This window comes from Ornithodoros turicata, chromosome 4 (assembly GCF_037126465.1).
Source record: "Ornithodoros turicata isolate Travis chromosome 4, ASM3712646v1, whole genome shotgun sequence".
NCBI lineage: Eukaryota > Metazoa > Arthropoda > Arachnida > Ixodida > Argasidae > Ornithodoros > Ornithodoros turicata.
This window is the reverse complement of record NC_088204.1, coordinates 27,373,215-27,398,725: the sequence shown is the minus strand read 5'-3', so window position 1 is coordinate 27,398,725 and position 25,511 is coordinate 27,373,215. Positions and strand designations below refer to the sequence as shown.

General features: G+C 45.8%; 1 protein-coding gene across 1 annotated transcript; it reads right to left on the bottom strand.

Annotated features, from left to right (window-relative positions):
• Positions 1–9,614: 9,614 nt before the first annotated feature.
• LOC135392233 (uncharacterized) lies at positions 9,615–17,043 on the bottom strand. The gene is made up of 6 exons (XM_064622953.1): positions 16,917–17,043; positions 11,412–11,491; positions 11,269–11,352; positions 10,008–10,040; positions 9,898–9,942; positions 9,615–9,699 (listed from the first exon to the last, which is right to left on the bottom strand). Exons 1-6 carry the CDS (start codon positions 17,041–17,043, stop codon positions 9,658–9,660), a joined length of 411 nt encoding a protein of 136 aa, XP_064479023.1. The 3' UTR covers positions 9,615–9,657.
• Positions 17,044–25,511: the final 8,468 nt, after the last annotated feature.

The following is a 25,511-nucleotide window of genomic DNA, read 5'->3' as shown; positions in this document are numbered from 1 at the left end:
CGGAGAGGCTGCTGCTATGCTGTAAGCCCATACGCTTGGTGTAATAATTAAGATGATGTCATTCTCTGCACTTCTCTCTACTATTACTTCTCAATTATCATATTACTTACAGTGTAGTTTACCAAAATGCACGTTCAGACCAGACCGCTATAACTAGTTGTTGAGGTTCATGAGTCACAAGAACTGCTCGAATGTGAATGTACTTCCTAACGTCGACAGAAGCAGCACTACATCGATCAAGGGTAAAAACAATGCGTGAAAACCTGGTTTCATTCCGAATTCTTCATTATTGGTGTGTGCGTGTGGGTGGGTGGGGGGGGGCAGCTTTATTCTATTTAGTGGTCAAGAGCCCTCGGGACACAGAATAGCTGACTGCAAGCCATGCACATGCGGCCCGCGTGTATGAGAGCCCTGATTGCCCTGATCTAAGCACTGCTTCAACTTAAGCGAGAAATAAATAATGTACTCGAGGGCGCGTAGCACTTGTTTAGCGTTATCTCCAAATCTGGTATTTAGTTCGGCTCCAAAATCTCTGGTCCAAAGAAGTCGCGTTTCATCAAATCACTGCCACTCGCAGACGCCACCACTCGCATCGCCACAGCACTCGCAGACGCCAAATTGTCCATATCTTCCATTTCATTTAGTAATAACTCTGGATATAAACGTGATATCGAAGATGTCATCACTTAATTACGTAGTCTGTATATCCATGTTTAATAGCTATGAGTCCGCGGCCTATACCTGTTTCCCTTGCTAGAGCCTGCGAAGTAGCGTTTGGTCAAATCGTTCATTTTCAAGCGACCAAACAACAAACAGGAGACAAGATCACACACAAGTCGCTCTGTTGTTGTTTCGTGTTTGTTCGTTGGTCACTTGTGAATTTACACCAACCAGCCCAATCTATATACTTAAGACATTTTGTGAAATCGTCGCCCAAGTGGCACTCACTGGTGCCAATTTGTCAGTTACCTCTATTTTAGCTCGTAATATCTCTTGATACCAACTTGATACTGACGGTATCATCATAAAATTACGTAGTCTGTGTATCGTCTGCGAACCGTAGCGGCTGTCCTTGGTGCACTCTTAGAACTCGCATTTAGTTAATTTGTCGTCCAGAAGGCTATCACAGGCGCTAACCTGCCATTTTCATCCGGCAATCTCCCGATATCTGGAAAGTCTCATGCTCGTTTCCACAGTTGTACATCGCGTCTTATTCTTTATCTTACGCGAAAGCTCCCGGGCGTGTTATCGGTGTTGTTATCAGGTCAGATATGTCCTCCTCTCCCTGCCCAGATCTGTTCCTCCTCACGTACTCACGCACCACCCTGTAAACTTAGCTTCCTTGCGTAGTCCTCTGCTATCAAGTCAAGCAGGGTTTCAGAGGGGGTGTCCCTGAATGCTGCTCTTGGACGTTAAATTTATGACGTTTTCTGACGTCCGATGACGTGAAACGCATGAAGCGCCTCACTTTATCCCGCTAAGGAACTCGCGAGCTTCGGGCCCTTGTTATAACTTTGCGCTGCTGTGCTCAATCACTTCGAAATTTACCGTGATTGAATGCCCTTATGAGCTTTATATGTAGACCACACAATGTGTCCCTGCACTGAGTAATTGCCGAGCACGGCGTGCGTGCGCGGGTTGACTTTTATAGGGTAAGATCCTATATTTTTAATTAACACTGCAGTACGTTCATCGGCACAAATGAAATTAGCTTTCATAAGTGCATAGGTGGAAACTCATTGGTTCTGATGCTAACTGCTCATAGAATAACATGGGATGGGGTGAAAGACACTGGCATCACATGTTAAGTCACAAGCAGTTACAATTTTCACTGAAGCCTGCAGTTCAACACTGTAATCCACATCACGGTTGCAGAAAAAGTAAGCGCATGTTTCTGTTATTACTTGATATACAGTTGAAACTTGTTAAAGTGACGACGGTCATTCCCGTGGATTTTGGCAATAAAACCATTTTAGGATCATAAAGAACACCTGTCACAGATGTGAGCTATGAAAAGTGGTAAATTAAGAAGCTGGTCACAGAATACTCATAGTGCGGCATTTGAAAAGAATATTTTCCTTCATCTTTTCAAAGTTGACATACATTTGCTTGTGTTACTGTCAATATGGGCCAGACCAGCCAAAACCAGCCAGAGGTGTAGCTTGAGGCTGGAATGAGGCTGGAACACACACAGACGGACAAACACAACACGTCCACAAGCTGCTGGTATCTGGTGCTTTCGTCGTTCGGCATTTTTCGACTCTCCGATTTCAAAGCCAAGGAAGCGGCGAATGGCGATGTGCCCTGCCATGACGGTAAAAGATGTCCGCGACAATGTTCACAATATGACAAGACTTCGCCATAGCTAGAACCAACACCGGGAATTCAAAGTTGGACACACTCGAATTTGACAGGCGGGCAGCAGAACAAAGCACTAACTGCAATGTCAACAGAATCCTGATAGCCTGCGAAAAATACAGCAAGCGATTCGCTCAGACTCAGTACTCTCGTCCCCAACCCACCGCAAAGAACCACACCCTGCGGGGAACTATTTTCAGACGCGGGAGCCAAGAGCCTTCGCTGCTCTGTGGCTGCCGGGCCTGTCGACCAATCAGAGACGATTTATTTTCAAAATTTGAATCTGAAGCGTTTATATCGCAAAAGTAGGTTCTCACGGTTTTATCTTTACACCGTGGATGTTTTCGTGATTTATTTTGAGGAGTTTATTGTCGAAGTTTATTTTGCGAAGTGCAAACCAGAGTGACCCGCAGCTCCAACGTTCCCGCTACCACACTACAACAGCTCCAGCCCACGCACACGGCCACCCTCCCCACTTCCCGCAGCTTTCGACCTTTTCTATTTTTCTGCGAGGGTGGCGAGGGCCCTCATTGGCCCGCACGTCGAAGTTCACGTGGGTTAGGTTAGGTAAGACGAAGTTAGACGACGCAACCGGAAGAAGCGGCCGCGATGCCCCTAGCCAACGCTACCTAGGTACGGAAGGCCTGCTTATTGCCTCCTCTCTCCTTGGCTACGTGGACATATAAAGGCGGAATTCGTCTGCTACTGCGTGTCGCCGTTCTGCGAAATCAAGAACTCGCTTATGATTTCAGTTGAGTTGGAACCTGTACACCTGAATCGTTAGACAAAAAATTCAATGGCGATTTAGAGGTAAATGCGAGAGAAATGCGTTAGCATTAAACGCCTTTTCCAGTCCATACTTGACTTCCGGTTGTCCACTTCCGGTTCACCATTTCCAGTCTATCCTTGACTTCCGGTACCACTTCCGGTCCAACTCGACTTCCTGTTCTCCACTTCCAGTCTAACCTGACTTCCGGTTGTCCGCCTCCGGTCTATACCTGACTTTTGGTTCGACACTTTCGAATTCAGTCTTGGGTAAGTTACTTCTAAAAAGTAACTGAGTTACAGTTATAGTTACTTTCTTGGTCAAGTAACTAGTTACAGTTACAGTGACTGAGGGAAAGTAACTTATTTATTTATTTATTTATTTATTTATTTACCCTCAGGGTTCTTCATTATAGAGGGGAGTGGGTACTACACTGAAAATAGGCATACACATACAGGGTGTCCCAACAGCATTTGTTCTTATTAGGTTTTTGCCACCTCCTAATGTGAATGTCATGTACTCCAAGTTTAATTATGTAAATATTTGCGAACTGAACTCGGAAATTTGCCAAGTAAAGGTCACTTTTTTACCCCACCAATATGAAGAGCGTGCCGAATTCACTCAAATTCATGATAATTCACAGTGATATTCACGAGCTATTCCATCCGAAAAAATAGCCGAATATCATGCTTTTCAGAGCACCGGACCATAGCGCGCGATGACTTTTTGAGCGCAATCGCTCCCAGTGCGACGAAAGGAGGTTCCGAAGCCAGCCCACAGGGTGATAGTAGAAAAAGTAACAGTTCCTAAAATTGGGAGAGGGAAAGCATTATCCCAGCGAAAGTCGGACGTGATAAGCCGTGCCTGTTTTATCTCTTTCTGCGATGTCGGGGAGGGCTGGGTTTCCAACCTCCTTTCGTCGGACTGACAAAGATTGCGCTGAAAAATTCATCGTGCGCTATTCTGTGCGACCTCCGTAGAGCATGATGTTCGGCTTTTTTTCCGATGGGATAGCTCCTGAATATCCCTGTCATATCCCTGTTAATTTGACTAAATTAGACACGCTCTTCACATTGGTGGGGTAAAAAAGTGACCTTTACTAGGCAAATTTCCGACTTAAACTCGCAAAAATTTACATAATTATACTTACGTTACACGACATTCACATGAGGAGGTGGCAAAAACCCAGTAAGAACAAATGCCATTGACCGCATGACTCTAGGTGGTGTAGTTTTTTATTATAATTGAATGACACGTTTTCTGGGACACCCTGTATATTATACAGAAAAACAAAACAAGACATGCTGTTCATTCAAATGCAGGTTTCGTGGACAAATAAGCGTATGGTACGGAACAAAGCACATGTATCAAAGCAGGTATAATCAAATACAATACTCAGACAGGAAGGAAGGCACTGTTAGGGGGAAGTAGGGTACGGTAGGGTAAAGAAGAAAAAAAAGGAACAACATTTATTCGCGTAACTAGTTACATTTTGCAGTTACATTCACAGAAATAGTAACTAGTTACAGTTAAAAGCTACTTTTCTGGAAATGTAACTAGTTACCCCCAAAAGTAACTAGTTACAGTTACAAGTTAAAAGTAACTTAGTTACTACCCAAGACTGCTTTCGATTACTATGTGTACGTTCATTTTATTAACCTCTACTTAACCTCAATTACTTTCAATTACCCTAAATTACCGACGGTAACCGCAGGATACCTGAGGTAACCTTGAATTTCATTTAATTCCTTTTAATTACGTTTACTTGCTTTAATTACTCCCAATTCCTCTTTAACTGACGTTAATTACCTAATTACTTTCAATTTCTCTTACCTCGTTCTGTTAATTACCTTCGACTGCCTCAATTTCGAATCATTTACCCCCATTTACATTTACCCTCTTATATCCCCTTTACATATCCATACCTCTCCCTCAGTGAGCCTTGACCATCTCACAAAAGGACACACACACACACACATGCATACAGCTTTTTTTCATTTTGACACTCCTTATGCTAACGCAATCAAAGTGCAACACGCTTTCCTGAAAATCAGCCTGGAGAAAGATATGGGACTGTTTTGCGCTTTATTTTAAAGATTTCCCATTTAGTACGCAGGGACGTTCAATTACTACTAACAGACCTTCGTCTCTATGGATACTACTGCTGAAACCACTATAGGGGAGGGTAACGGACGTGTTTTCGTTTCCGGTTCCGTTTTCGTTCCTGCTATATTTTCGTTTCCGTTACTGTTTCCGGCAATGGCAAGGCTGTTAAGGAGGTGCGGGAGGACAGCGAGTCCGGCTCTGTCAGCACCCTGTTTTGCTCAAGTGCTGCTTCGGTGTCACGCGTTCACACTACGCAAGTAATTTTACGTCGCTGGGATGCGCACATCTTGCAAGATTTTCTTTCTTTTTTTTTTATGTAGGAACATATCTCCAGTATTCATTCACTCTGAGCCCAACAACTCAAGGTAGGCCTAACCTTCATCCAATGTCGCATTCATAAGCGGGCGCTCTCAGTAGTAAATAATACTGCCATAGCCACAGTGAAACTAAGAAAAGTAAAAATAAATAACTAAAAATCGCAGGCTGTCATCCTCGTGCTATGGTGGAGTATAGCCATGTGTTGATATCATGGAGTTATGAGGACTGGGAAGCGAGGTATGCACCCTGGAGATCCAATATTGTGCTTTGTTTCCATGCTCACGTGTAGTACTTAGAGCATTACAGGGAATGCAGCCATCAAAATGCAAAAATAAAATGAAAAGTCACTGAAGTGTCATCGCACAACAGGAATAGCCATTACCCGAATTCAATACGGGACGGTAATTTTCGTTTCCGTTTCTGTTTCCGGTAATCGAGGATCGAGGTATGCGTTTCCGTTTCCGTTATGGTTACCATCTCCAATTTCGACAATATAGCGTTTCTGTTTCCGTTACCATTACCCTTCCCTCGAAAGCCGTTGAAAACATAATCCAGATTGGGTGACTCTTAGTTGTTACGTCACGTCTCCGAGTAAGCAGGTTTTCTCAATCTAGGGTGGTGTTGCCCTAGCGTGATCCAAGCGACTAAAACGGCTAGATCCCTAGCACTCATGTTCGGGTGGCAACGCTCACGTAATCCAGCGCGGCCGCTGGCATAGCAGTTTCTGAGAGCTAGGCCGTGTTCCCACGAAATGACCACCCGAATTCGCCATAAGTGAAGTTGTGACTCGTTACAGTTCGCCCGCTACAGTGTTCTCTTGACCAGAGGCGTCACGGAAATCATTTGCCAGCTCAGCCAAGAAGGCCAGTTGTCGGCTACACGCACTGTCTAGGAGAAGATGCACCATTTTCATGTCGTTACTTATGGCGTCTCACCATGTGCATATCACCTTGGATCGTCTTTCCAGACGCCTACTCAGATAACTACTTTTGAAAGCTTATCACACTACAGTTCCTTGTGTACTCAAGATGTAGGTCACAGGACCTTCAAGCTGATCCTCGGCCTACTGTACAGCTGTATGCAGTAGGTTGTGGGCTGATCAAATAAGGAAACTGGCGCATTCTCTATGTGAATGTACACTATTTTCATTTTATTACTGATGGCGTCTCACCACGTGCATATAATCGTGAACATTCTGTCCATTGGGTTACATAGGTAACATGGCTGCTTTGGAAAGCTTGCCAACCCACACTTCCTCATGCTCTCAGGATGTAGGTCACAGGATCTTCAGGCTGATCAAATAAGGAAAGTGACGCATTGTCTATAGCAGAAGATGCGTCATTTTCATTTTATTCCTGATGGCGTCTTACCATGTGCATATGGTCTGAGATCAGACGGCCACATAAATATAGGCAGGTACAACAGAGACCACGAAAAATAGAATGTTATTGTTGCTGTCTTCGACTTTCCTCTTTTCTTTCTCTCTCTCTCTCCCTGTGCCCCCAATTTGTTAAAAAGTCACATGTAAAGCTCTACATGCTCTGCATGCTTTTGAACTCAGTTACTTCATCAGTATATTTGTCTCTCAAAGTCACGATTGCTACGGGAGGGAGGTGGGGAGGACAATTGCTACGGTACGGGTGCTGAAATCAAATGATTTTTATTAGATTAATAAGCATATGGTGATTTTTATTAGATTAATAAGCATATGGTGTATCAATAGCATCAAACCTAAGCTGGGCCGAGCATGTTGAACAAGTTTCTACCAAAGCATCCCGTAAACTTTGGTCACTGAGGAGGACGATGCGCCACTGTACGTCTGCAACGAAGCTGACGGCTTACACTACGTTAGTGCGGCCAATTTTAGAGTACGCGGATATTCTTTGGGATCCCTACGTACAGACGCATACTAACATGCTAGAATCTGTGCAGAAAAAAGCCCTTCGATTTATATATAATGCATATGGTCAGCACACATCTTCGACTTCACTCTATGCTAAATCTGGTTTGCCAACCTTGGCTCAACGAAGGAAAATTCGGCGTCTCAAGTTTTTGCACGATATAGTCAGCGGTACTAATGGGCTCAAGTTCTGCGATTACTTAACTTACAATTCGAGCCGATCCACAAGACTGAAACATAGTAAATTAATCCGTGAGTTTCGTTGCAGTAAAGATGTGTTTAAATTTTCTTTTTTTCCTCGCACTGTACGAGAATGGAACAAATTGCCCTCTTGTGTTACACAAATTTCATCACCAACCCGGTTTTTACAAGGTCTTGTAGACTAACTTTCTTTCTTGACTTCAGATGTTTAACACTTGACATTTTGCACTGTGTATAGTCGGACCTCGTTTTACGAACCCTCGATATACGAATTCCCTCAACTTACGAACGGCTCCACAGGGAACCAAACTTTTTCCGTGTATTTTGACCTCGTTTTACGAACCCTCGATATCCGAACTATGAACGGATTATTAGGGAACGGACCCAAAGTAGCCAAGCCATTCTGACCTCGATATACGAACGGGCGTTATGAACGTACAGAGGACAGGCCAATGGACCGGAGGATAATGAAAGTTCCTCAGTACATGCTGCCAAGGTCAAACATACAATGTCCCAACGCCACTACGTTCCACAAACATGATTCACCATTTCCTGAAAGAATAATTCGGGCGTTTACAGCCGAACGGTTGTAAGTTTGGACCAGGTCTCCGAGATAGAAACATCTTGCCATTCCAAAAGATGGCGTTCAGTCCTGACAGCCGGAGACAAGCGTGATATTTGCCGTTGGAAACAGTCTCATCCGCGCGCGATACGGTACTTTGAGGACCGGGTGGATGAGTCAAGTGTCAGACTTCTGTCATCTCTTCTAAACAGGATAGACCCTGCAGAAAGTATGGTGCAAAGCACAATTACGCAGTATTTTCAAAAATAAAACTTATTCAAATCAATTTCCCATGGTTTTGTGAGATATTTGTGCACTGCACACCTCGGACCTCGATTTACGAATACCTCGATTTACGAACGATTTTCTGAGAAACGAAGGGTGTTCGTAAAGCGAGGTTTGACTGTAGCTGTATGTTGTATGTGTTGTATATGTAGTGTACTCACCTTCTCTGCCATGGCCATCAAGAGATGGCCGGCAGTATCTTTCAAATAAATAAATAAAATATATCTAAATGAACCACTGATTGGTCAGCTCTTGACTAATACTCGAGGACTTGAATAACTCAATGATGTTGACCAAAATAAACGTTTTTCCATAGCGTCAACCGTTTCTGAATTATTCAGCTGGGGGATTTTCGTGAAACACCCGGTAGAGCAGTGGCTCTCCGCTTAGGTTATTCGAGCGAACGCGCGATTATGGCAAGCACGGCTTCAAGGAACCAGCTATTGAAGCAACTCTGTAGAAGTGGGTCAGGCGAACTAGATGTCGTACAGGGCTGAACAAAAGTTTAAGGAACACGCTTCGGCGCATCCCTTCCTCAAAGTGACACACTAGCCGCGAGTGAGACCGTACGGACTTACAGACATGCGCCTATAGACAACCCAGTCACCTGCTCACAAGTCCGAACGGTGCCATTCGCTGCTATAGCGTGTCAGTCTGAGGAAGTAAAGCTCCGGCGCGTATTCCGTAAACTTTCCTCCAGCACTGTACAAGTAGCAAACTGTATATTTTGTCTAACTCCTTATTTAATTTATTAGCTGTAATTTATTTAATCTATTGTTCTGCCCCGAGTTGCGCTTTGACGGATTCGTTGATCTGTTTGACAGAACTTGCCCGCCGATCAAGGATTGTAGATTGCCAATGATGCTTGCTCCATCCTTCAGAGTAAGCATCAGCAGTGGCACCCTGGTCTGGTCCTGCGATCTGGGTGACCGTCCCGATAGCGACGCTGAGATGTCAGGCACGGTCGGATATCAACGTTATAGCCGAGGGCGAGCTTCAAGTTCCACTTGCGGGAGCTCGACAGTATTATATTCGCGGAACCTCAGTGTTTTGCGGAACCCGGTTAAGACCCACTGGTAATACAACCGGAAACCAGAGGTAATAAAGATAGCACTGTATGAAGAAATCTATGCTTTATTTATTGCAGATGCTCGCTGACTCCTACGCACCTTGATTAGCAACCGAAGCCTCAATCAGGCATTTCTGCAAATAGATAGATAATCTGATCAGAACCTCGTATCTCATGCCATTTGCGATGCACAAATGTGTTTCTGAATCTAATGACTCGATTTTATGCTTTGTACGGCACCCGCATAAAAGCCCAACATCTGTCCGCGGAATCTAAGAGCGTCTTTTAGATGCGGAGAAGGTGAAAAACCGCAAATGTGCGATAAAACTCACAGTGAGTGGCCAAGTGCTTTCCACAACTTTTGGACCCACTATAGTCTGTCATTAGAAAATGGGGATTATGAATGCGCGGGTTATGAATGATAATGAATGGTAATAAATACCTGTATCTCATCGCTCAACATGCAGTCCATAGCCTGTAAAGGAAACATGCCGCAAACTTAGTTTATTGGTTTATTAACTATTAGAATTCTGAAGAAGCGGAGGGTTTCCTGCACACACACACACACAAAAGAAAAATATAGTTGTTGCCATCCAGTCAGGTGCACCAAAGTGCGACCTGGCCGAAGCATGCGCGAAAGTTGATGGTATCATTCCCTTGAGGTGGAGGTGGTGGTACGAACAGGACAACAAAACACAAGTAGACAGGACTAGGCTCAAAAATGTTCTAGACCTGTCCACTTGTATTTTGCGTTCCTGTCCGAAAAACACAACAATGACCGCCAGAAACAGTAGAGCGCACAGTATATGGCAGGGGTCCGCACTTGTGAATCTCACTCGTGCTTATTTATCTCCCGCTCTTCTCATACCAAGACAACTCATACCAGTACAAATCATACCAAGTGAACTCATACCACACGTCTCATACTAATCCAAGACGAGCCAGGCAAGACCATGTACCGGGGAAAAAATATCACAGAGTGTGACTTATGTTGAAGGAAATGTACGAATAACACAAATAACGCTTACTGAAGCATACTGTTGAAGCGCACTGCGTGGAAGATATGGCAGTTTGAAAAGAAGCCAAATGGAAATTACCCCACACTTCCGTCGTAGCATGGAATACTAAGTTCAATAATACCAAGAGCTGAGTGTGGTCCAGTGCAGGATTCAGTGGGGGATATTAGCCACCGCGCCACAGCTGGTGCAGAGGTGCTGGGTTGACCCAGTTTGATTTTGAATAGAAGCCGTGGTGTCGGGCGACGTTGAGGCGGAGGCGGTGAAGGAGCGATTCCTCGTGACGAGTGTGGGATTCGTACATATCCTTCATTATAGGTCACACTCTGTGCTATTTTTTCCTCATATGGGCTATTCCGGCGCGATATGGATTGGAATAAGACGAGTGTGGTATGAGTTCAATTGGCGTGACTGATATGTACCGGTATGAGTTCTGTCGGTATGAGTTGTCTTGATATCAGTTGTCCTGGTATGACTTGAGTGTGGTATCAGTTGCCCGGTATGAGTTGTCTTTGTATGAGCCGGGGCAAAGCCATGGACGGTACTGCCTAAAAGCCGTCGTCCCACAACCGTGTTTTCCAAAAATCTTTGCTAAAGAATTCCAGACGTCAAGTAGTAAGTGCTGACTTTGAACTTTGCACTTAGTAAGTCCTGAGTTCTACGTCGCGTGATTTAGTGATGTTATACCTTTTTGTGTTCGCCTCTCATGTCACATTCGAGGTCGTACCGAGGAAATCCCTTTTCCAGCTCTTCAGTGACACATTTTACGGCCTGCAATATAAAATACTCAACAACGAGCTTCATTCATCCCCGTGTACACGCCAACTTACCTTAAACTCTTCGAACTTTTTCAAGAGCTCGTTCGTGAACACCAGCATGGACAGAAGTTTGGCCTTGCATTTGTTGAACACTGCGCAGATACAAGTATTGTTGGCGCCAAGTTATATACGCTCCGTGAACTCATACGGTGCTGTCCGTCTAAAATAACAACCCAAAATAAATAGTTACACTAGAAACCGTTCAATGAGATGTTTTTCTTTTACTCTTACTCTTTTTTGTTCCTTTTGTGATAAGGCACGCCTAGCAACAAACTCATCGTCACTTTTTACTGGGTATTCCGAACGGTTCCTTCCGTCCCGGACAGCTCAGCTCATAATGGCCTCCTTTTTCTCCGTCTGTGCTCAGAGTCACTGTGCGCGGCTTTGAGCTTCGGCGCGAGCAGAACAAAGAATAAGAACAATATTTTTTCTTTTAAGTAGATAGGATGGGTGCAATCAACGCATCGCTAGAGTCTACGTAAATATGTAGGGTGTGACTTTTTCGGGTTAGGTGCTTTACCGGATTCGGGAGGGGAAAACCTGGTGCTCTTTTTCAGTCTGCAGTTCGGGGGGGAAATCGCGTGCTGCTGATATATTCGGGTGTCATCGGGTTATTATGCTACATATGCTTTCTGTCCAGCAAGCCGCGAGCGGTTTATTGGGCAGGAGCTCCACCACTGGCGAGACGGGCGATGCCGTCGTTTTTGCGAGGAAAGAAGGATCACGTGACTCCGGCTTGATTCGGCGCATGCGAAGGGGATGTACAGCTCGCGTCTTTTGCCTCACTGTTTCGATGTTCTTCCTTATTCCGCCCGTTGCCTGGTGCACACATCGCGTATGGTAACTTGTTCTTGCCACGCTAGGCAGCTTTTGCTGCTCAACGAGCCTGCTGGTGGACTGGTTCATCCACGCAGCGTGAGCTGTGGATAGGTTCCCGAGGCGGCAAAGACACTCAATGGTGAAATGAATGAAGAGTAAAAAGGCAGAAAGAAAGCGAAGAAACAATATACTTGCTTCTTTTTATTGCGTATTAGCGCCGCAACTGTGCTATGAGCGCCGTATAGACGTGGACAGGTGGAGAGAGGACAGCAGGAAGGCGTGGGGGACAGGGGGGTTAGTATGCGTCCTGGGCCGACTTCAAGGGGAACTGTGCCGACATTCGTCTGGAAAGTCTTCGGAAAACCCAGGAGAACCTCAGACAGCAGAGCCGGCGGTAGGATTCGAACCCACCACCTCTCAGTCTTCAGCACGACCTTGGCTACCACCAACGAGCGGACGCCTTAGCCCACTCGGAATATACTTGCTAATGGTAGACATGTCCATGAGACGCTTAGTAGCACTTGACTGCTAATTTAGACCATCGGTGCGGTTTTGGAAGACTGCTTCAGATTTCCATCTCCCGATATTTACACTTCCCCTAATACGCATGGTTGCACAATGTGTAGGTCAGTGCTCACTCCTGTACCACGTTTGAGAAACAAATACTCTGACACGCTCATGATGTTCGCATGCTTCCTCTTATGTGGAATATGTATTTTTTATTATACGTTATTTGCGTAAATGCAGTTTATCACAATCTTTTTCCCAATTATGTACGTGCATCAGCCAACAGTTTAATATTTCAAAATCAGAACTACCTCTAATTTCATGAAACAGCATGCAGTCATCGGCATAAAGACGGCAGGAGACAGATATAGAAATTGGAAGATCGTTGTTGGTGGTGGTGGTGGTGAATGGTGGTGAAGATCGTTGATAAATATTAAAACCAACAAGGGGCCAAGCACTGAACCCTCTGGAACGCCAGAGGTAACCGAAAGAACAGTGGAGCAAGAATTCTCTACAAAAACGCATTGCGGTCTGTCACGAAGATAGTACTCAATTCATTTAATTATGTTGTCCTTGGCAAGAATTTCATGAAGTTTCTTTAATAACTTGGGATGAGATACGCGGTCAAATGCCTTCGAAAAATCGAGAAGAGATGTGACCTTCTTCATTTAATATATTTGAGAATATTTGTACAATCTCCATCAGTTGAGTTATGGTAGACAAGCCACGTCGAAAACCGTGCTGCCCTCGAATAAAGAAACCATCTTGTTCAAGACATTTAGATATGTGATCACACACATAGTGCTCTAAAATTTTGCTTGTGATGGAAAGTAAGGAGATAGGCCTATAGTTATTGGGGCGTCATCATACAGCCTGATGTATGTACAGGGATTACCTAAGCGCATTTACATCAGTGTTGTACTGTTGGGCACACGGTTGTCTAAAATCTCCAGCCCGTGGCCGAGCTGTCCTCTATCGGCGACGTCGCGCACGAAGGAACTCTACCATTACTGTCTCCGAGGTAGACCTGTGCGCCGCCGCCGGCGCCACCCTGGCGCACCGATATCCCGCGCGCGTTCCGTGTTCCGATCGGTTCCGCTGCGGAGCGGGAAGCGCAAAGTGGTTTTGCGCACTTCTGCCGGCCTTGGCCTCACGAGTATTGAACTGTCATGGCATCAGAGACTGGATCTACGCTTTTAAGCGCGTGTCGTTGTTCTCTGTTGATAAGAGCTCAAGTGCATTTAAAACGAGCGCGGTGTGGCGTTACTTCTGCACCTTAGTTTTGCAAGACGGTGACAAGAATGGGAAGATTGGCTCCGATTTCTTATGCGATGAGTGCCTGACAAACGCAAAAGAGAAGGATGGAGATAAGCCCTTCGATAAGTGAGTATGTTGGTACATGAAACCGTTGCTGAACGAATGCAAAACATTGGTAAAAGGAGACGTGTAGAAAACGCTCGAGCTTTGTGGCTCTTATACTGTCATTATTATTATTATTATTTATGTTTTCATTCATTCGTGATAGTATTAGGTTGACCCCCATGGGCACCGCGATGGGGTGCAATGGGGGCCGTTGCCCCTCCTCCTCCCGCTGGCCGGGTTGATTTTTGTGCATGACAACATGCCCTCTGTAAAAATTCCCTTTGAGGGTACAGCGCGTGTGCAACCATGTTACTGTGCACAGGCTTTCGCGGCTTGTTCTAGTCAAAATATGATCGAGGTAGATCAATTGTTTATGATAAATTTGTTACGGTTAGACTTTTTTTTTCTTCGAATAAAAAGTGGAACCTTTTTAGGATGTGGTTTCGACTGTAATCTAAACAGTATACACCTCGCAAACCACCAGCGCTTGCGTACGCTTGTAGATGGCTTACGTGTTTACGCCCTCGCGGCGCTGACGCCGCCGCCGCTGGTGGCAAAACCGGCTCTACGCCGCCGCCGGTCAAAGTGGCATCGGCGCACAGGTCTACTCCGAGGTAAGGCCACGCAGCTCCACTTGTCCGGAGAGAGTACGATCGCATTCTCAGCGTCGTCTGCTAGGGAGAGCAGTTCAGCGCGGCCTCCCCTCGGGGAGGGTATTGGTATTGTTCCGTCGTGCGCGACATCGCCGATAGGGGATCGCTCGGCCACCGGCTGAAGATTTTAGACAACCATGTCCTCAACAGTACGTAGCGCCGTTACTAGTAGCGGCGCTACCGTATCTGTCAATTTTTTCGGTATCGGAGTAGAGATCGCGCTACCTTTTTAAACTGGTAACGAAAGAAGTACTTCCGTTAAAAATTTGCGGTAGCGCAATCTTTGAGCTCTGCCGCTACTTTCCGACCTCAGGTTCGCGACAAATCGACTTCGACCTATCATAAAGCCTCCACTCTGCGTGCCTTCGAACAAGCTGCCCAATATCACGGTCTCCTTCATCTGTGTAGATCATTCTTACACACGAACAGAGTGCAAAGATTGCAGTAAATTTCAAGGATATTTAAAAAAATGAACCTCTGTGTACGCTCGCAAAACGCAAGCACCAAAAAAGAAAAAGTTCTTACTTCCAAACACCCGCAGAAACACATGCAATCGTTACGCGCAGGCAGCGGCGGACACGAAAGTCACCTCCCGAGCGACGATGCGCCGCCACGTGTCGTCGGGGCGCCCTAAGCGAACTTTTCGCGGGAGCTTCCTGACCAGAAAGAGTATTGAGGGACTGTGCCAATATTACGACCCATTCTACGAAGGCCGTGCAAAAAGCCCGAAAGGAGGGCACAGATGTCGTTATCTTACAAAGAGGCTGTGCCCTCCACGTGTTCCTTATTTGGGATAAACCTTCTTGGAGACTCCGTGTATGGTTGGAGTTGTCATTGTGGTCAGCCGTCCCCGCTAGCTATTACTCGTCCTAGCTAACTTTCAATTTGAAAAAGCACATCAAGGTATGTTTACTAACTTCTCATTCCGGGCAAGCTCAGTTCTTTTTGTAACAAAGCCGTAGAACTTCTTAGCGGTAGGCTTCCTTTGTGCTTTATTTGCTTTAGGGGAATAAAAAAAATATGCGCGGGATATCGACGAAAAGCGGCTTTTAGTAAATCTGTAAAAATGGGTTTCCAAATTATAGCCTTGAGGAGACCTACGTGTCACCTTGAAAAACTGTTATGCGTTGTTTCTCCTCTTAACGAACGCGTTACTAGTGAGACTTTCAGGTTACTTATTTTTTCTTTCCGAAAAAGTAGCGCATGAAGTATCGCGTTACTTTTTACGGGTAACGGTAGCGATATTCCGCTACTTCTAGAAACGTGTAACGATATCGGGATTTCGTTACTTTTTGCTCAGGTAGCGCGTATCGGTGTTACGTTACCTTGATCGGGTAGCGGGTACAACACCGATTTCCGTGCACTCGGTATAGCTGCTAGTTTCAGAGATGAGTAAAATATAACACTGAGGTACCTAGAGCATCACTCCGCATAGCGTCGGAGAAACAGTGAAGGAATGTCATCTGGACCGTAATTGCACTATAATAATATCTACATCACACATTCGTACAAAATTTCAGCAATTGCAAGTGCAATTGCTGGTGGTAAAACCTGATACTTAATTGGAATTCGGGAAGAAATCTCGTTTAACCCGAATTTGCCCTATACTGATTCAGGAGGGAATAATCTGGCGGAATCTGGTTTAACCACAAAAGGTGAAACCCTAGAGATGTGCCGGCCGCCGTATGATGCGTGCAGTCTAGTTGCATAATGCAATGTTTTGGAGTTATCAGCGAAGAGACGCCTCCTCTTCTTATCGAGGCCGTGTAAAAAAATATAAATCTACACTTAGGTGACCAATCAGGTCAATCAATCGAGTTCCTAGTAAAGTGTGACAGGGTTAAGGACGTTTAAAGAAAACAAAGCAAGAGTTCGCTTAGTCAAAGCAGAATTGACATCTTTGATTGGATGAGCATTCAATTTACGAAACCTTGTTCGAGTACGTTAAATAAATAACAACGCTATAACAAAAAAGGAATGCTTGAACGTAGTCAAGAACACACACATTTTCATCGCTTCAAGCCACTACAAATATTACCCATAGAGTACAATTTACGGGCCATCTTTTCGTGTTAGAAAGTATTTAAACGAGTAACTATAGTGGCCGCAAAAATATTTAGCTACGGTAGCTTAGTTTTCGCAACTCATAACTTCTGTATGGCTGCTTAGTGATTACCTTTCCTGCAAGAATCGGTCAAAAGGTTGGGGCTGAACTCGAGTATATGCTTTCGAACATCCTTTTCGTTGACCACATCGGTTGCTGCGCAGAAGGCAGCGAGGACCAGCAGCAGGAGAGTCTTCATGGCGTATGTGGGTATGTGAACGGGAACGAGGAAAATCGAGGGAGTGCCTGTGTTGACATTTGGCGCCCTCAACGTACACTCTGTTGTTCCAGGTGGGATGACTGAGTATTGTCACACGTTTGGACACTCTCGCACAACAACGATGGTCGGACATCAGGGTGCTCCTTTTGTAATCAATCACTTAGAAATCCCATCACTCAGCGGAAGACCAACAAGCCGTTCCTTTTTCGTCTCAACAGACTCCAAAATCGAATCTTTATGGTCCGTAAAACGAACAACTGTAGTCAGACGATACCTGACTGCCCCCTGGTGCAGCTCAACACTAGTCTAGCTCAAGAAAGTAATAAAACGTTCCTATGCCGGCCACTCGCGGTGCAACCGAAGCGCTTCCTCGTTAGTGAGCTAGGTGTCTGAGTGAAAGGATCGAGCGTAAGAAGCAGACCAGATGTACCCACCAAATGCGTGCTTATTGACTGGAGTACTTTGAGTAGCGGACCGGGAGGTGGGGTGCAATCGCCCCGCCCCGATTTGAGATAGAACCCGCCCCCCCCCCCCCCTTAGATAACGATAGGTTCCCCCTCAAGCCCTTCGAGTCCATTTTTATGCTCCGATAGACGGGAAGTTTTCTACGTCTACAGCAGCATATGCAGATGCCGCATCCAGAAACAGCAAGTCCTCCTCGACATTCGCCGTACCATCCGCAGGCGTAATGGAAGTACGACGCCTTTCACATCCATCCTGATCAACAGCTGCGGAACTCTATGCCATCATTTTCTTTCTGCAGCACATCGTTGATTTTACCCCGCGGGAATGGTCTTCACTCACTCGAAATCTGCACTGCAAGGTAATGAAAATGCTGGCATACAAGGCTTATCCGCACCCCTAGTCATGGATGTGTTGATGACTTACCACCATATATACGACGTAGACCACAGGCTGTGTCTCCAGTGGATTGCAGCCCATTGTGGTGTGGTGGGGAATGAGCAGGCGGACAGCGCCGCATAAGCAGCTCTCTCGTATCGAAAGTGGGCCAGTATTTCACTGCTGTGAGGAGACCGTCGCTCCATTCTGCGACACCTCGTGACACCCCTGGCTTCCCGCCAGTGGACAACCCACATTGACCGACACTTACGCTGAACAGAGTTATCCAAAGCACGCTTTCCGCATGCCACGAAACAACTCTCGTCAAAATGCTTCATTAATTCATCGAATGCTACTCGATGTGGCTTTTACAGCTCAGTGGCGTTACCGCTTGAGACAAGTTGACTCTCCCAGATGTTGTCACTGCGGCGCTCTAGAGGATCTGGAGCACGTTCTTCTTCATTGCCCACCAACCTCCCCCGAACCGCACTCTCCGGGTCTCTTATTCATCCGGACTCTCGCCCCTCTTCTCTATCAAAATTGCTTTGTCCTTGACTAGTGGACTTGACCTTTCTGGATACCATAAGACTTCTATCTTTATTGTGAAGGGGCTCATTGTTTCATTCCCCGCATCACCACCAGCAATGGGGTACAGTATCGCCCCTGACGATGAAACTCCCCATTCTTCAGCTCAAAATAAAGTTGTTGTTGTTTACTATGCCATACATAACGGTTGTACTTTTTAAATTCCGTGTTATGGCCGCGAAGCAACTGTGGCTATGAGCAGCGTACAGACGTGGACAGATGGAGCGAGGACAGCAGTAAGGAGTGGGGGATGTGGGGGGCTAGTATACGTCCTGGTACGGGCTTCAGGGGGAACCCTGCCGACATTCTTCTGGAAAGTCTGCCGGAAAAAAAAGGACAGCACCTCAGCAGAAAACCTCAGATAGCACAGCCGATGCAGGAATGCGATCCCACGTCACCTCCCAGTTTCGTCGTAGAAAACGATCATCCTAACCACTATGGTGCGGGAGCTGGTCCCATTTTCGTGTTATCAGCTGTTTAAGTCCCTTTGGGTTTTTTTTTTCTTCTTCTTTTTTTTTTTTACAGCTACAGCTGTTAACGGGAAGATTTCGGGCGATCCTAGTGTCTGTGGCACAATCCGCCGCCTATCCGAGGCAGAGAGGAGAAAAGCAGAGAGTGCGCGTAGTCAGAGAGAGCGACAGGGCCCTCTCTCGCATAGCATAAATGAATTGAATGATGACAGCTGAAGCAAAGGCATCAGCAGTGGGATTCGAACCCACACCCTCTGATTGCTAATCAGAGATGCAGCCAATTACACCATAGCATGCGAACTACCAAGGCACGCTACACGTACGGCACAGCACGCAAGGCACAGGGACACCCATTCACCCTCAACACATTATCTCATTGTTGGTGGCGTGTTCAGGGTGAGTGCGTGTGTTTCCTAGCGTGCCTTGGGGCGTTGGGGAGAGGGTAGCTAGCATGGCGTAAAGGTGGAACCGCATGGGGCGTATTTGAGCGCGAAAAACGCGCCGTAGCACGCTCGGAGCTAAATTTCGCGCGAAGAACCGGTTTCCAGAGTGTGCTCGAGCGCGTCAGGAGTATCTTGATATATCACACGGACGGCAGCGTGGCAATCACATCGTGCATGCGTATCAGTTTCCAGTTCTGTACCATATGGAAACCGCTGTGATTTGTTTCCGCTGTTTGGATTCTGACATGTATCCAAGTGTTCTATGGTTGCCTCTCAGGCAGGTCCCTCAAGAAGGCTTGTCGTACTTCAAGATGATGAAAGATAGAAGGAATGTCCTTGCTATTGGGATATTAAAGTAAAGAATACAGAAACGTCGTATTGAAGATGGCCATGTGGTTAAAAATGCAATGGCACTTGGATTCAGCGTTCTGAGATAGCCCAGTGTTTCTGCACCTGACTGAACCAGTTCAACGCTTAACCTTCTCCTCGCTTCCTAATCGCTTCTTCTGGCACCGGAATCCCTTTCGTGTAGCAAATAAGTAATTGTATGTGTTTTATCTATGCTTCGCATTAACTGAACCTCTGCTGGCAACACTGCGTGATCTTTCCCTCGATACGTTCCCCGTCTCACGCTGTGCACTTCATCCATGCGGTTTTGCACTCGCGTTTTTGCCGGTGCGTTTAACGCGCTGGCTATTTTACGCCCTGAATATAGATATCTCTGGACTCTGTCCGGCAATCAGAGGGTGTGGGTTCGAATCCCACTGTGGTGGCTTTTCCTCAGCTTCCATCATTCAATTCAGCAAAGTATGCTACTAGGCGTTGTGAGGCTGGTGTTGTATTTGTCCGTCTGTGTTTAATTCCTTCATCCACTACAGCGTTTGTATTGATTGGATTGGGCCAGCCGTACGCTTCACGACCTACGCCTTTACGGTACATTGCAGTACGATATTAGGTAGTTTTAGTGAATAATTTTCACTCAAACGGTTCGCGAACGGTTTCGCTGCTGCCCAACCAGAGGATTACATTCTGAGTCACTCCTCTTCTGATTGGCCATCCACGAAACCGTTCGGTAACCGTTTGAGAGGAAATGGTTCACTAAAACTCGCTAAAGTACTATACTAAAGTACATCGGAATAAATCTACGAAAACGATACGACAAAGGAAGTTATCAAATCAAAGCTTGGCAGTGTGATGTCACCCGTTTCAAGAAACAGGACGATTGGTTCATCATGTTTTCGAAACCGCTATCGCGAACACCTGCCGATCTGCTAAAGCGATTGCGGGTTTTAGCAGATCGGAAGATGTTCACAATAACGATTGTGAAAACATGATAAGCCAATCGCTCTGTTTCTTTGAAACGGGTGACATCACATTGCTAAGCTTTGATTTGATAACTTCCTTCATCGTATAGTTATTCCCATGTACTAAAACTCGCTTTTCGCTCGAGATCGAACGGTGTCGGCGCGCTGCGGAGAAACGATGAACTACCGTAGTGTGGATAGCTTCCTCGCGTCTTCTGCTTTTACACGTTTATTCCGCATTCAATGCAGTAGGTGGAGCATTGGAGATCCGGACGGTATCGTACCATCGCAGCACTAAGTGATCTTCCGGTGAACATACGCGAGAATTACGGAAAAGAACCCTCAATTCCGGACATCGGCCGGCGTGTTTTCGGCACTAGAAAGGTGACACTGTCGCCCCTGTCGGTCGATTTCGCAGCTAATTGATAGTACCCGGCGTCTTTCATGTAGACGTGTCCAAGACGACCACCTCCACGGTCTACGAGCAAATATGATTTGTGATCCAAACGACGTCACCCATCTGACAGACGCACAACGGCACCTGCATAGATTTCGTGATGACCGGACCGAGCATGGTATCGGTTCACCACATCAACATCATCAGCAATCATTTCTCAGGTCATAAAACCATCATATCTACTGTGTTCGGTAAGGTGGGGCAAGGTGAGACACGGGGCAAGACGTGATATTTTTCGCTCGACGCCGTCTGTCTCAGAGACGCCTTGCTCCATGCGCTTGAAATTTCGCACACATAGGTGGCTCTGCATGTCCGCTTTATCCATGAGAATTGTCCGGATTGGTGTACGCGTGGAAGAGAGAAAAAATCGGTTACTTCTGCCGGGACCCACCAAAATGGCGCAATTTTCTCTAGTCCTTTACTTGTCATCTGTGCAACAGTGTTTCGTAGGCTTATTCTGTCAGTGGAAGTCCATATTCTATTTCTTTATTCATTCATATATGCAAAGTATGAGGGCCTATGATGACTGTTGGTCTTCCGGTGTTGAACAGAAAAATTAGTTCATCCGATGATATGCACGCGGCGCAAGACGCTACAATTGAATGTAAGGTAAATTTAATGCAATTTAAATTAAATGTAATTTAGAAAGAAATAAGTCAACTATGACGTGGCTTTATGCTTGTTCCTTGTTTTTTTTTTTTTTGCATATTGCCTAGGATTTTCCAGCAAATTTTCCTGTGTCCTATGATATTTCCAGCAAAGCAAAAGCGAGTGACCAGCGACACATCGGACTGGTGGTGCCCTGTTTGCAAAGGACGGTGGAGCAAAATAGCACAAGATTCTGTGTGGTTTCATTGCATAGCATGTGGACTGTGTGCTCACGGGGATTGTGTAGAGGCCCGCGGCCTCTTTGTCAGCTTCGACTGCAAAAATTAATTGGTGTATTCATTACCACACCGTGTCTCATCTTGCCCGATGTGATATCTCGTCTTGCCCCGAGGTTGCGGCAAGATATGACAATCTGCATTTTTCAATATCTTGTTCTATCTCTCCCTTACGCACGCTACGTCCATTCTGCATTTAGAGGTCATAAGCTCTAGAACCCTGACAACACGCCCATGCCTAGTTTTTTTATTAAAAAAATGAAAATAAAAATTTCATATTCAATTGCAAATTGTTGTCTCATCTTGCCCCACCATACCCTAAATAGAGTGGTACAGAACACGTCTCGTATAGGTATTTGAAGCTCTTTGTCCTCCCTTCTTACAATTATTGTCGTGCGCACTGCCGCGCAAGAAATACAGGAACCAGTTTGAAGCGCGTCGAAAGCTGTTTCCAGTGTCTTTAGAGGTCAATTACGCCGATTGCCCGATGTGTTGAAACGGTTGTGATATTCAGAACAACCACATCCAACTGCCTCCGAAATGCACCTTCGTTTCTCAATCTGGTCTTCCTCTTGCAAAAATTAATTAATCCAAAACCAAAACAAACCATATAGGCGCAGCCATTTTTATGACGTAGATGTGGAAAACCTGTACCATCTACGTAGATAGAGATTCGTGCTTCTGATTGGATGAAAGCTGAGGCTTTCTCCGACTTTGTCACAAAGGTGCTCTGTAGAGCTGACAAGAGACTTGCAGAGTAAAGAATTTGTTATTTATGTTTTCCAAAGGACACGTAAAAAACAATGTGCTATACCAATTGCATTCAAACAAATACAAATATTTGTTTTAGCCATGTGCACGTTAGCAGATTACGGGTGACCGACCACACACAATGGGCATCCAGGGTGAAAACACAAGTATGCTACCACTGCAACCACTGCCCTGAAATTCTAAGTCAGCATTTATCAGAAAGCAATGACCATGCACAACCTAGAAATAATATTGAGCTCCTTGCATTATTCTCTTTCTCCACAGCAGGGTTGCGGAGTTGCCACTCCGGAGTTGGAATGATTCCGGTATCATTACATATTAAGCATAACTCGGAATTGAATTGGAATGGAATGGCGGAAACTGTCCTAAGAATGGGAATGGAATGGTCCGGGTGCCCCGGTGGCAGTTTTGGTTTCAACGTGCTGGTTTCTGCCCTCGCACCCTTTGCACCGCACCTGCACACGGTCAAGAGTGAAATAACCTTGTCTTTGTGCTTTTTCCGTGCTTGGTAATGTCAATCTCCTCTAGCACTGCTGGAGTTGCCAGTATGGTTACCGGTCCTTTTCTTTTATTGAGGGAATTAACGGAATGGAATTGGGTTGCCAAGCCATTCCAGGACCATACCTTTTCATTCCGAGGAATTGAAAGGAAAGGAATTATCGCAAATCTCGATTCCTTGTAATGGAATTCGAACGGAATGGGAGACCCCATTCCGCAACCCTGCTTCACAGCAGGCTGCCATCCAGTTCATGAAAGTGACCTTTGTCATTGAAAGAACGGATCAATAGTAAGCGAGCTCTTGATAGTATCCATGATGGTGAGACCTCCAGAGGAGATACAAAAAGGGACATACACACACAATGTTGAGACGTTGTGTATGTCCCTTCCTATCCCTCGTCTCAGGCATTTTGATATGAACCTTCATCATGTTTCCTTCCTTAAACGTTATATATTTTTATGTTGAATTGTGAAGGTACAGCCAGGCACTGTTCGCAAGTCATACAGTACTTTTCTTCGACATGAGGGACATTCCCAGGGACATTCCCTCTGAACGCTGGCTTCACCTAACTTCAGAAATGCCTTGTAAGATAAGCAATGCCACTGGTCACAACAGCTGAAAAGAGGAACTGTTGGGTAGGGCGGGAGAGTAAGCCGGAGGCCCCGTGAAACGACTTATCATTGTTTCGCTATCCTTCCGCCAACGCGGTTATCACTTTATCATTTTTTGTTTCCCTGATTTTTTTTTTACCAGACGCCTGCTAAACAAGCTGAAGAGTAATCTTGTTACGCCGCTTCGGTTGTACGCCGATTTGAAAGCTCGCCGTTTTCGGGCTGCGTGAGTACAGCTTACGGGAAAAAAAGCTTATGAAACGCTGGGATTTTGTATTGAACTTCTCTCAGCCTCCCCTGCTGCTTAGGGGAGCAGGTGTTGAGCGGAATCCTTGCAATAAACCAACTCACGGATTGTGCCCAAGAAATGTTCCCTTAGGGCCGCGGGGGAAGAATTTAAATACAAGATTGCAGCATTATAGAAACTTTTGTTCCAAGCTGTGTTCACGGCATAGGTTAGATATGTTACAAAAAGGCCATCACAGGCCTGATCATGAACTGCACACAGCAAGCGTTATCGTTGGGTCATTCCAGGCCAAATCACCTCGCTACTACTCGCTGTGGCGAACCCTTGCGCACTTTCTACTGGGGCAACCGATTGTACGGAGGTCGTGTTACTGTTAAGTGTGCACAGTGCTGTACACGACAATCGTACGAACAGCCTCCGCTGCACTGAGTATATCATAGCCGGACCCGCCGAAAAGCACGAGCGAGGAAAGTAATCTTGTGGATCTGTCCTAGGGGTCGATGCTCCGCCGCAGGCTCCATTCGCCGTACACCGCTCCATTTCACCTTCTTAACTGCAAAAATATATCCCCTCAACCGCTCGAAAAAAAAAGAAAAAAAAGAAGAGAAACCACTTGCTTAACGCCTTAATCAATCGTCCTTATCATTGCTAATAAACACTTTACCACTCGTCTTAGCTGCCTTCAAACAAGCTGAGTGAGCGTTTCTGTACCAACTGGCAGAAACAATGATCACCTGCACTGTCCGTTCGTGGCAAAAGATATTGATAGAGCTGCCAGGTGTGATAGTGACTAGTCTTATTCTTGCTTCCCAGAGCCGCAGCAGCTGCCCGATCCGCTACTTCATTGCCTCTTATTCCCATGTGGCTAGGGACCCATTGGAGGGTGAGCCGGTGGCCCCTGTCTTCTAAAACCTTGAGCGTCGTCAGGATGTTCACTACCATCGGAGCCAAGGAGCCACGGATGCCCATGCCTTTTTGGAATGGGGTAGGGTCCTGCACTCAACGCAGGGAAACATCCCACATCATCATCATCATCCATTCGTCTATGTTGTTGTTGTTGTTGCTTCCCAGAGAACGCGAATAGCCCCGTCTTAGATCGCAATGGTCTTTTCCTTGTCATTTTGTTGAAATCGTGGGACATGTGAACTGAAATGGTGTGATGTAAGTTTCGCTTTTAGGCTTACTTTGCCCTCTGACCTGACGTGCACACGGCGTATCTGTCACAAAGACACGCAGCATGGATAGAGCAAAGATACGAATGACAAAGTGCTAAGCAACAAATGCAAATAACCGTCTCTGGGGTAGCTTCTCTGCAACAAGGAGGTTCACCCTTGCT

Bases quoted from the DNA above. Each gene is read 5' to 3' on its own strand.
- LOC135392233 (XM_064622953.1), bottom strand. From the start codon at position 17,043: ATGAAGACTCTCCTGCTGCTGGTCCTCGCTGCCTTCTGCGCAGCAACC. The intron at 11,353-11,411 runs GTAAGTTGGCGT...TTTATATTGCAG, and splicing joins AAAAGTTCGAAGAGTTTAAG to GCCGTAAAATGTGTCACTGA. The intron at 9,700-9,897 runs GTGAGTTTTATC...ATCTATTTGCAG, and splicing joins AAAGCACTTGGCCACTCACT to AAATGCCTGATTGAGGCTTC.